Here is an 11,851-nt window from a genome sequence, read left to right as displayed (position 1 = left end):
TAGTGTACTGTAAGCACATAGTTCTCCTAGATTATGCTTGCAAACAAACAGTGGGTTCCATTTTTTAGGTGAAACAAAAAAATCTAACATCTACAAAAAAATAAATCTAAAAATATACTCAGCCACCTGACAGTCTAGGTGGTACCACGCGGTGGATTATTATTATTACTTAATTATTAAGGATAGGTTAAACACGGCTTGACCCTCCAAACACTACTAGAAAATGGCTTATAGGAGAAAAAAATTAACGACGCACTTCGAAAGGACCATGCCACCGGTATTTGGGCCAAATACCTGCAGCGCGAAATAATTTAAAACATCGCAGATATTTGACTAACGGCAGTGTGGCAGAATAATTGGACGGCGCCGATATTTCCTGCACTAGTGGATCGGTCCACATAGGAAAACATGCAGCGTGGCGAAACAACTACAAAGACTGAGTTGGGGGGGGGGGGGGGGGGGGGGGCAAACGACAACACTTGTTTTGCAAGTTTTTCCGGAAGAGGGATAAGGAGACTTGCAAAGTCCCTTTAGTTGATATTCAACACCCATATATTTTTGTAAAGAAAAAGCCACATGCTATAACACTTTGCGCTTGGAATTCAAAAGAATTGGCAGACACGTAGTTTGTTCTGAAAAATATGTAACATTGTCTTATAAGGATCCATGTCTATATATTTTGTAGCCTGATACAACGGGGTTTAACACTTCCAATCAATACGAGCTCAAACAATAGTTTACGTGTGTAGAAAATAGTGCACATATTTATATATACACAAATGGAGTGGACCAAAAACACATTTACATCTCATTTCACGACACACCACAAATTACAAAAGGTATCATATTTAGATTTCCTTTAAAATGGAGTAGATCGCAAAATAAGTTGTTGTGAAACTCTTCCTTTGTGTTTGATAAGACACAACCAAAAAGCACACGCTGAGTTTGTATCCTGGCCGGTGTATAATTAAATTACACGATAAGTACCCACAATATGGTATAATACATAGTGTGGTTTAAACACTCAAATGCTCTATATTTGGGGGTATATCAGATTGTTTTGCATTTGTCTGGATCTCGCCATAAAAGTAGGAGACAAAACCCCATAGTGAGAGTGCGAGAGCGACACCTTTTGTGCTGTTGAAAGGCTCATGGAAAACGATGATGGCGACCACCTCAGTGATTGATATGAGCAATGTCATGATGACACTGGAAAGAAGCGCCGAGCCGTAGAAGATAGCACCAATTATGCCAATGAAGAAGAACTGGTAAACAATGGCGGATCCAACCAACAAAGAGTAGTAGCCCCCCTGGCCGAGGCCAAACTCCCGGGCTTCATGTGGGATAGCCTGCATTAATTTTGACAGTCCATAACTTCTTCCAATCAAGTTCAGTTTCCACACACATAAATCTTTTATAGCATATGAATTTTAAAGTATACTGAATACGATACATATATATATGTCAGTCACATTATGCATCAAATTAAAGTATGACACTAATTAGAGTAGATTGCACAAAAACAGCACAACTTAAAGTTAAGGTCGCTGAACAAAAAAATTCCTTACTCCCTCGAGCGTGCCATTCATTCGAATTCCTTGGGCCCTAGCGTCCGTCATGCAGTAACATTTTTTCAACACCACTCATTTGGAAATAGAGAAACCTGTGGGCTGTGGCATATTTCTTGATGCATTTTTTCAACTCCAGATATTAGATTCTGATATGTATAATGTAGGCTTGCTCGAGGACGAAGATGTGTGGGTGAAGTAAGAATAAAAGAATTAACACATCTTGGTGGGGTCTAATCCACTACAGGAAGGCAAAGGCTATGATTGGGAGAAATTCTACAGATTCTGTGAGAGACATCATTCTTTCTATAAAAAAAATTAAAATATTGCAATGTAGGAGATACCTATTTGAACTTGTGGTTAGAGAAAAAGATAGGGTTAGCAGATTTTTGAGTCGAGCGGAACTAACCCAAGACCACTGTAAATGAACAAAATATCGGTTGACTAAATGCAATATTATTTCTGAACCTACTTGACATAAAGAAACATGTTAATTAAGAAAACAGTGCAATATTCTCGGCATTAGACGAGGAATTTCACATGAAGATACACAATGCTAATTGTCTAAAATGGGAGAGAGAAATTGTTATCCCGCAATGCACTTGCACTTGCTCCCTCCGTTTTCTCATATGATGTTACTATGAAACATATATTGTGCATCTATGTAAAGTTGCAAAAACTAATCGAGAAAACCGATTAGATTTTTTACCTCATTGAATTGTGCTCATTCATGTAAACATTACATGTAGTCAGAAGAAAAAAACCACCACACACAACATGTTTAATTATCCCAAAACCTTAGAGCATTATATATAATTAATTGTGTTATTTATTAGTTTGATGTGTTTTCTTTGTATCTGAAACATGAGTTTGTGGCCATAGATCTAAAAACTGAGGGGTACATTGTGTTGTAAAAACTAGTTGGCCTACTAAACCTGAATTAAGGGAGTATGAATTTTCTGTTCTTTCTTTGATAAATAGGTATGAATTTTTTCTCTATGAACTAAACTTATCGATATTCTGCGAACACTTGTAATAAAGTGTATATTCTCATCCAGCATCTTCCACATCGATGTCAATGAAATTATCACTTTATTTTCTCAATGCAATGCCTTCCCTATATGTGGGATTAATGCATTCATAAGAAAATCCTCTATCACTATAAATTGATCTCTATGACTTTGCATATGTTGTCTTCCGTTGGGCATGTTGTTTTCGACCCTTAATGTTGCAACGACAATATCACTTTGCTTCAATTTTACTTGATAGTTTCTATTATATGGGAGTAGTAGAACATGTCAAAATTTGCAAACAAGGTGAATTTTGATTCCATGATTTCGTATAAAAATAAAAATAATCATGATCTATGTGAGATGGATGAAAAGAAAGAATAAACAAAATTAATCGCTAGAGTGGAAGGTTTTGTTTGTGAAGTGGAAGGGGCAGCGTATACATGTTGACAAGTAGATAAACACGTTGTTTACGGGGCTAAAATATCTCAAAGAAAGTCAGTGTACGTCATGACTGCTCGGACACGGCCAACAACTTGGTGTGACAGTCGATGTTAATTTAGGCGGGTAGGGTAGCTCGATCATCCTGAAACTTGCATGCGGACACCCTATGAGGATCATGCATGATTCATAATGGTAGGAACATGCATATAGCTGGGATGTTATTGGCGTAACATCTGGGTCTACGTATTGTGTAACTACCCACATAATTAAAGTGTTGTGGCAACACTCAAATAGATAGGTCCTTCATCATGCAGGTCCATTTTTTGTACGCAGTACGAATTTTGATTTCATCACTTTTTATGATATAAAAGATATTAATCATGATCTTTTTGAGATTGATCGATGGAAATAAATCAATAAACGTAACTAATAGTTCTAGTGGAAGGTACTCCCTCCGATCCCTCTTATTTGATGTTTTAGTTTCATTTTCGAAAATGCATGTATATGACGCATTTCAGTCTGTAAGTCTAGTCATTTTGCCCCATCTTTAGTCAAAATATAACCTTTTATAATGTAGAGGGATGAAGTATTTGTTTAAAACGTATTGTGAAATTTGAGATTTGGGCGGGGTGTGGGCTCATCATGATTCATGACACACTGCCTCGGAACCACCACGCGGATCATGCATAATTAAGACCGTGAGGATGATTCATGTCATCATGGTACCACGTAACTACCCACGTACGGTGTTTTGACAACTGCCGACACGGAAACAGATGATGGTGGTGTCCTGTTTGGCCATGTTTTGGTTCCTGTAACTCTGACCATGTGCCAATATATATACACACAAAAAAAATAGATAGGGTTCTCCTTCATGCAATGCAAAAAATAGGTTGCCAACGTACTTGGAAATCCTTGTTGACGACCATCCCGACGGCGCAGAAAGCGGTGGCGGTGAATCCCATTACGACCTGCATCTCCACGATGAGACTGTACGAGCCGACCGACCTGCCAGCGAGCCGCGCCTGGCTGAGCTCCATGAGCGGCAGCACCAGGCCGTACATGGCGGAGGAGCCGATCGTCATGGCGAACCCAGCGTAGTACTGCGCACGCGACACCCCCTCTGGGCGGTCGGAGCTGCCGCCGTTCATCCCCAGCATGGCGGCGCCGATCGTGAGCAGCACGACGGCGTTGACGGAGAATGCGGTGAAGCGCTGGCGTACCACGACCAGCGCGAAGAGGGCCGTGAAGGCGAGCTGCGTGGAGATGAGGATGGAGGAGGTGGACACGGGGAGGTAGGCGAGGCCGTAAGCGTAGAGAAGATCGATGAGCCCGATGGCGACGCCCAGGCCGGCAGCCACGGCGAGGAGCCGAGGAGGCATCAGGAAAAGAGGCGAGCTGCTGCCGTCTTTGCGGCGGCGGGAGATGAGCGGCGGGAGGAGAAGAGGCCACCCGGCGGTCTGGAGGAAGCTGGAGAGCCACTTCCGGTTGCCGCCGTGGACGAAGTAGGCGCGGAGGATGAGCGGGCCGGCAACAGCGCCGATGGCCATCAGGAAAACGTTGACGATGGCGAGCATGTTGCGGTGGAGCGGCGGCGGATGAGGGTGCTGCTCAGGACTTGCTTGTTGCTGGGCTGGTGTCCTGGTTTCTACCTCCATGACGAGCTGTGCTGGGCTAGTTTCTACCAGATCTTACGCGCGTGCATACACTACACAGACTAGAGAGTCGATTACATGTACTTATATTATACTACGTACTACACTTGCTCAATTTTATACTAGTATATTAGGCAGTGTAGTACTGAAGAAAACCAATGCTCAACTTTCCAACAACTTTCTTCAATGCATGCACACAGCATGTGGCTCGCCCTCGGCCACGTTACATTTCCTACGAAATACTGTCTGTGTTGGTATCCACCCTGCCACTAGACAAATCTCGGATACTTCCTGAATACGGATAATTATCCGTCATTTCTTCCACTAATTAATATGGCAATGGGAAACCGCTCGCGGCCGGATCCTCTGACCGAATGGTGGTCTTTTTTTTTTTTTTGAAATGAATGGTGGTCTCTTTGATAGATGGTTCTTCTCCTACTCGATCATCGATTTCCTCCCGTCCGACGTGTCTCAGCCCTCAGGGGGCAGTTTGGGCCTCTATACCAATCGGTGAGGCCGGGTTTGTCAGAACATAGTTCCAAAAACATAATTTATATCCATGTTTTAGTTTCAAATTGAATTAATAATTCAATTTAGAGTTTGATCTAAAAGTTCGTTAATATATCGATTTTATCTGTAGCCTGCTTTGTCCAAATTAAAATCAGTAGCTATAGTTGACTATTTTCTTTTAGACTTCATCCAAAAATCTCTCCACCGGGGCCGACAGCTCTCATATAACTCTTGATGTGTGAGCTGCTGGTTTGCATGGATAAATTTATCGCACATTGTTGACTGTTAACATGCATGCAGTGAAAATCACATAGTAGTACAAACAAAACATGCATCCGTGCGCCCCAAGAGACCATTAGGAAATACGTAGTAGTCCCTAACAGACTGTATAATTGAGCATGTGTTGCAACATGGAAGTTGGTAAGATAACATGGAGTACGATTGTGCAAGGAGTTTGAGATTTACAAGAAAAATAAGATATATGTTATATTTGACCTCTGCAATAACATAATGTTAAGAATTATACAAAGATGCCAAAGGCCAAATGTTATATTGTGATCTAAATTCATATAAAATACTACCTCCGATTCAAGGAATACGGCGTCCTTGTTTTACGTGCTTTTTATTTGACTAAGTATTACTTCAAATATATAAAGATTATTTGTATAAAATTAACATCATTAGAAAGTGCTTTTCAATACGAATCCAACGATACTAATTACATATAATATAACCAAGATTTTGTTGCTCAATTTTTGTGGTCAAAGTTCGTCTTGGTATACGCGTGCGCCTTATTCCTTGGGACGGAGGTAGTAGAAGCTAACTTCTGACGGATGGAGCGAAATCCATCGCCTGTAGACTTGTGCCCAATGGAGCTTAGTCTGAACACGACACGATCTATAGAGACCATTTGGCCTTCCAATCTCAACCGCCTTGAAATTTTCCACCTGTGCATCACCATGATAATCGTTTCATAAATGATAATCTATGGCATGTGTCCAACGGTGTCGACGAAAACTACGACGACGCACACCTTTGTAGAGGTTTGTGGATGTGCATCCCATCCGATCTAGAGGTCCGTGTAGACTGCTGAAAGACAAGTCCAGAACGCAGGCGGTTCGACGAGCCTCGGCTCCGTCGGCAGCATTTGTACACTAGGCGCGGGGAGGTACATGTGAATAGGAGTCCCAGTCATTAGCCGGATCTAGGGCAGCCAGGTTTAGCTGGATCAGGGTCTACCGACGATGGCCAGATCAAGGATGGCCAATATCAGCATATATATCGGCGAGGGGGGCTGCTCCGCAATCGCCCGCAAGACCTCCCAGGGAGGCTAGCGTGATGCAATATAATTATTTACGAGTTGCACATTCCCAATTTTTCTGTTTATTGAATGTGATATGGTGTCATTTTTTTTTCAATCTTCTCGACTGTGATCAGGCAACCTAGTCACCAGAGTCTCCAGGCAATCACCTCTGCAGCTAGCCTGACAGAACCGGCCTGTTGTCACTTTTTGTGAGTGACAATAGAATCTTTGCGCGTATGGTGGTGATAATCCTGTTAAACGACTTTGAGATTCCCACATGGAAACTGCACTTACGTCTTATCAAACCCTGGCCGGTGGCATAAATGCTCAAGATCAGCGATCCAATCGGTTGATGAAATAATGCAATCACACTTACTACTTCTTATCTGCTAGTATGGACCTGGGCGTACGTGACAGCATGATGTTGGGTTTCTTCCTGCCCCCAGTAAGAGCTTGGAAATGGTCTTTCCACACGGGCATTGTGCAACCAACCAAATCCTTGTCATGACATAAAAGTGGCCTTGTGCAGTTTGATTTTTTTTTTTTTTGAACAGGAGAGGCCCCGAAGGACCTAGAGCTTCATTATCAGCGGTGGAGTTACAATTACAGAAAGGGTCATGAAGAAAAGAAAAATAACAACCCGACCCAAGCTATTTGCAACAAGGCCCTTTGACCGACGCAAGAAAACACGATCAAGGCCAGCTCCTAATCCACCACCGTCAAACTCGTCGGAGCAAACCTCCACGCCGCCGGGGACGAAACCACTTGGGGCATGGAGACGGGAGCAAACTCCAACGATGCTGATGAGCCTCCGTGCTGATTGGAGGTTGAAGAAGTCCTGCAGACGACGAGCAAGCGCCGGCTGAGGAAGGAGGGGCCGCCCTACGGCCATGAACGACGGTGACAGTGGCGCCGTATGAATCCTCCTAGGGTGGAGGGGCCGCCCTTCGGCCATCAGATCCGGCGACAGCGGCGCCGTGAGATACCTCCGACGAGAAGCCTGAATACTCCCCTGCTGCGGACGCAGCGGCCAGCCACGAACAACGCGCACCTCAGCCTCCCTTCCGCCACCACCACGATGACGGGAGAAGAGAGAGTCACCTCTGCATCGGCTGTCGCCAGATCCACAGCAACAGCAGCCATGACTCCGAATCCTAGATCCAGAGCCCTGGCCACCTCTTCAAGCTTATTCTCGGACAGGGAGAGGAAGATCTTGCGCAGCGACCACCAGCACCACGCCTCTGTCACCAACAGGGTCTTCATCACCGGCCACCCAGCGCCGCTTGGAAGCGCGAGCAGCTCTCCATCCGACAGCACATCGCCAAACTCCACTAGGGAAACAGAAACTAAACCTAGACTACTATCTACAGAGAGGGACCGGCCTCCCCTCTCCCAGTCACTACGGTCAGCGAGGCCGCCGGAGGAGAGGGAGAGGGGAGCCGGCGGAGAGCAAAAGACTCTCAAAGCACTGTTCACTCACAAGAGAGGGGGAGGGGGGAAATGAGCCTTGTCACGTGCAGTTTGATAAGTGCAGCCTTTACCACCAAGTAAAAGGAAATATAGCGTAAAAAGTTCTTTACAAGAGTACTCACTACGTCCCATCTCTTTGATTTATCGAAATTTAGTGTATAAAAACATCCAAATTTAGATGAAGTTAGGATATTTTTATGGGAGCAAAGAGGGTACTAATTTTAGATTCGCCGGAGTCTGGTGTCATAAATAATATTATGATCCATATGTTCCCACATGTATAGATTTTGGCATGAAAATTGAAAAAAAAATGCATGTGGAGGAAAAAATCGCACCAATTGGGCAAGACTAGTTGCATGAGATAAATCAAACCAATCAACTCCCTAAAAAATGTCTACGCGATGACTGGTACAACTCAATAACCCAATATTATATATTTTTCCTCAAAATAAATACATACTTGTACAATTAAGACCTTTAAAAATATCAAGGTAGGCCCTATCGGTCTGTTGTACCAAAGATCGCTTACGCCCTATATAAAAGAACTTGTTTGAAGGTCATCGAGCCGAGCGCGGAGCGCAACCTATTGCACATATATTTGAAAACTGCAACCGTGTGCAACACAATGCAACCGGTTACAAGAAAACCATTTGCTTCATTCATTTGCTCTTTGCATACCATTTGTTTCTTCCAAACTGTGTGTGATATTTTCCTCTGCCAATATTGTGTGTGTGGCCGTAGCTGTACGCCCCGAATTGATACTATGCGGGTTTTAGTGTTTCTGCAAAAATCTACACAATAACGATCCTAAATTTACCACCAAACATAACATGCGCAATGGAACATACACACAATGCAGGTGGAATCAACACAAGTAGTAAGGTTACAATAGTTTACGATGAGATCCACAAGAAACATATATATATTAGTTAATAGTATAATGGAACCACCAAAAGCTCTCCACAGCGTCCGAACGTTCCGAGCTGTTGGAACGGACAATCTAAAGGTCTACAGAAGTTTGGCTTTACCGAAACGGTATGTTCTTCCGAGCTACTTTGTTACAGATCCCTTAATATAGGCTTTTAACGTTCTAATGACCCATTTTCTTTCTAGGGCTGCTACTTCCGGTGTTTTTTTTAGGATTTTGCACGTTGACACTGGTAGAAAAACAGGCTTCCGGTGAGCCCCATAAGTCGCGAAGCTGTAGGAACCGCGACTAATGGGACCTTTAGTCGCGGTTCGGGAGGCGAACCGCGACCAAAGGCCTGGGCCCAGGGCGCTCGGTGGCCAGGCCAACCGCGACTAAAGGTGCCCGAAGGCCTTTAGTCGCGGTTGGCCAGGCCAACCAGGACTAAAGCCCCCCCCCCCCTATATATACCCATCCAGCAGCCAACACTTAGCCATTTGGAGCCATTCTCTTCACAAACTTCACAAGTGGGTGTTAGGTTTGCTTTTGGTTCCTCTTATGCACATAAGGTGTTTGATGAAATGCCCCAAGAGCATGAAACAAACATGATATGAAGTGTTGGAGCCACACTTGAGCTTTCTCATTTATTTTTTCCTCCTCGATCGCGGTTAGCAACTTGAACCTTTGATGTGTCGTTGATAAAATATGCATGTGTGTGTAGTTCATTGTTTAATTTATATTGTTTGTAGCTAGTTAGTTTAACAAATGCATGATGGTTAATTATATATTTTATATTATAATAATGCAGATGAATCGACAATGGATGTACGGTAACCGACTCTCCGGCGAGTTCAGTACGGGTTTGAAAGATTTCCTCGTAGTGGCTAATGCGAACAAGCAGGGGGGTTTTGTTATCTGTCCATGTGTTAACTGTAAGAATCAGAAGGGTTACTCTTCCTCAAGAGATGTTCACATGCACCTGCTTCGGCACGGTTTCATGCCAAGCTATAATTGTTGGACCAAGCATGGAGAAAGAGGGGTTATAATGGAAGAAGATGAAGAAGGGGATGATTTCATCGATGAAAGCTATCTTGCTCATTTCGGTGTTACTTTCATGGAGGATGCTGAAGGTGAAGGGGAAGGTGAAGGGGAAGGTGAAGAAGAGGCACGTGATGATCCCGTTGATGATCTTGGTCGGAACATTGCTGATGCACGGAAACGCTGCGAAACTGAAAAAGAGAGGGAGAATTTGGATCGCATGTTAGAGGATCACAGGAAGGCGCTGTACCCCGGATGCGATGATGGTCTGAAAAGCTGGGCTGCACTGCTTGGATTTGCTGAAATGGAAGGCACAGGCAGGTGTAGCTGACTCGGCATTTGAAAACTTGCTGAAAATGTTGAAGAATATGTTTCCAAAGAATAACGAGTTGCCCGCCACTACGTACGAAGCAAAGAAGGTTGTCTGCCCTCTAGGTTTAGAGGTTCGAAGATACATGCATGCATCAACGATCGCATCCTCTACCGCGGTGAATACGAGAATTTGAATGAATGCCCGGTATGCACTGCATTGCGTTATAAGATCAGAGGCGATGACCCTGGTGACGATGTTGAGGGCCAGAAACCCAGGAAGAGGGTTCCCGCCAAGGTGATGTGGTATGCTCCTATAATACCACGGTTGAAACGTCTGTTCAGGAACAAAGAGCATGCCAAGTTGTTGCGATGGCACAAAGAGGACCGTAAGTCGGACGGGGAGTTGAGACACCCCGCAGATGGAACGCAATGGAGAAAGATCGACGAGAGAGTTCAAAGATTTTGCAGCTGACGCAAGGAACATAAGATTTGGTCTAAGTACGGATGGCATGAATCCTTTTGGCGAGCAGAGCTCCAGCCATAGTACCTGGCCCGTGACTCTATGCATCTACAACCTTCCTCCTTGGTTGTGCATGAAGCGGAAGTTCATTATGATGCCAGTGCTCATCCAAGGTCCGAAGCAACCCGGCAACGACATCGATGTGTACCTAAGGCCATTAGTTGATGAACTTTTACAGCTGTGGGGCAGACCTGGTGTCCGTGTGTGGGATGAGCACAAAGAAGAGGAATTTGACCTACGAGCGTTGCTTTTCGTAACCATCAACGATTGGCCTGCTCTTAGTAACCTTTCGGGACTGTCAAATAAGGGATACAATGCATGCACGCACTGCTTACATGAGACTGAAAGTGTACATTTGCCAAATTGTAAGAAGAACGTGTACCTTGGGCATCGTCGATTTCTTCCGAAAGGTCATCCCGTAAGAAAGAAAGGCAAGCATTACAACGGCAAGGCAGATCACCGCCCGAAGCCTGCAGGAACACACTCGGTGCTGAGGTATTTGATATGGTCAAGGATTTGAAAGTCATCTTTGGAAAGGGTCCTGGCGGACAATCAGTTCCGAAGGGAGCCGACGGGCACGTAGCCATGTGGAAGAAGAAATCTATATTCGGGAGCTAGAATATTGAAAAGTCCTAGAAGTCCGCTCTGCAATCGACGTGATGCACGTTACGAAGAATATTTGCGTGAACATCCTAAGCTTCTTGGGCGTGTATGGGAAGTCAAATGATACAAAGGAAGCACGGCAGGACCAGCAAAGTTTGAAAGACCACGATGACCGGCATCCGGAACGGTTTCAAGGTCGTGCCGCCTACGCCCGACCAAAGAAGAGAAGGTCATCTTTTTTGAATGCCTGAGCAGTATGAAGGTCCCGTCTGGATTCTCGTCCAATATAAAGGGAATAATAAACATGGCGGAGAAAAAGTTCCAAAACCTGAAGTCTCACGACTACCACGTGATTATGACGCAATTGCTTCCGATTGCTTTGAGGGGGCTCCTGCCGGAAAATGTTCGAGTAGCCATTGTGAAGCTATGTGCATTCCTCAATGCAATCTCTCAGAAGGTAATCAATCCAGAAGTTCTACCACGGTTACGTAACGATGTGATCCAATGTCTT

General features: G+C 44.3%; 1 protein-coding gene across 1 annotated transcript; it reads right to left on the bottom strand.

The window, feature by feature from the left end:
• Positions 1-718: 718 nt before the first annotated feature.
• LOC127297447 (purine permease 3) lies at positions 719-4,756 on the bottom strand. The gene is made up of 2 exons (XM_051327750.2): positions 3,928-4,756; positions 719-1,349 (listed from the first exon to the last, which is right to left on the bottom strand). Exons 1-2 carry the CDS (start codon positions 4,678-4,680, stop codon positions 1,017-1,019), a joined length of 1,086 nt encoding a protein of 361 aa, XP_051183710.1. The 5' UTR covers positions 4,681-4,756; the 3' UTR covers positions 719-1,016.
• Between the last annotated feature and the right edge of the window lie 7,095 nt (positions 4,757-11,851).

This window comes from Lolium perenne, chromosome 4 (genome assembly GCF_019359855.2).
Source record: "Lolium perenne isolate Kyuss_39 chromosome 4, Kyuss_2.0, whole genome shotgun sequence".
NCBI lineage: Eukaryota > Viridiplantae > Streptophyta > Magnoliopsida > Poales > Poaceae > Lolium > Lolium perenne.
This window is presented reverse-complemented; position numbering and strand designations above follow the sequence as displayed.

Coding starts and splice junctions, on each gene's coding strand:
- LOC127297447 (XM_051327750.2), bottom strand. CDS start 4,680: ATGGAGGTAGAAACCAGGACACCAGCCCAGCAACAAGCAAGTCCTGAG. Junction 1,350..3,927: donor TCGTCAACAAGGATTTCCAA/GTACGTTGGCAA, acceptor AAATTAATGCAG/GCTATCCCACATGAAGCCCG.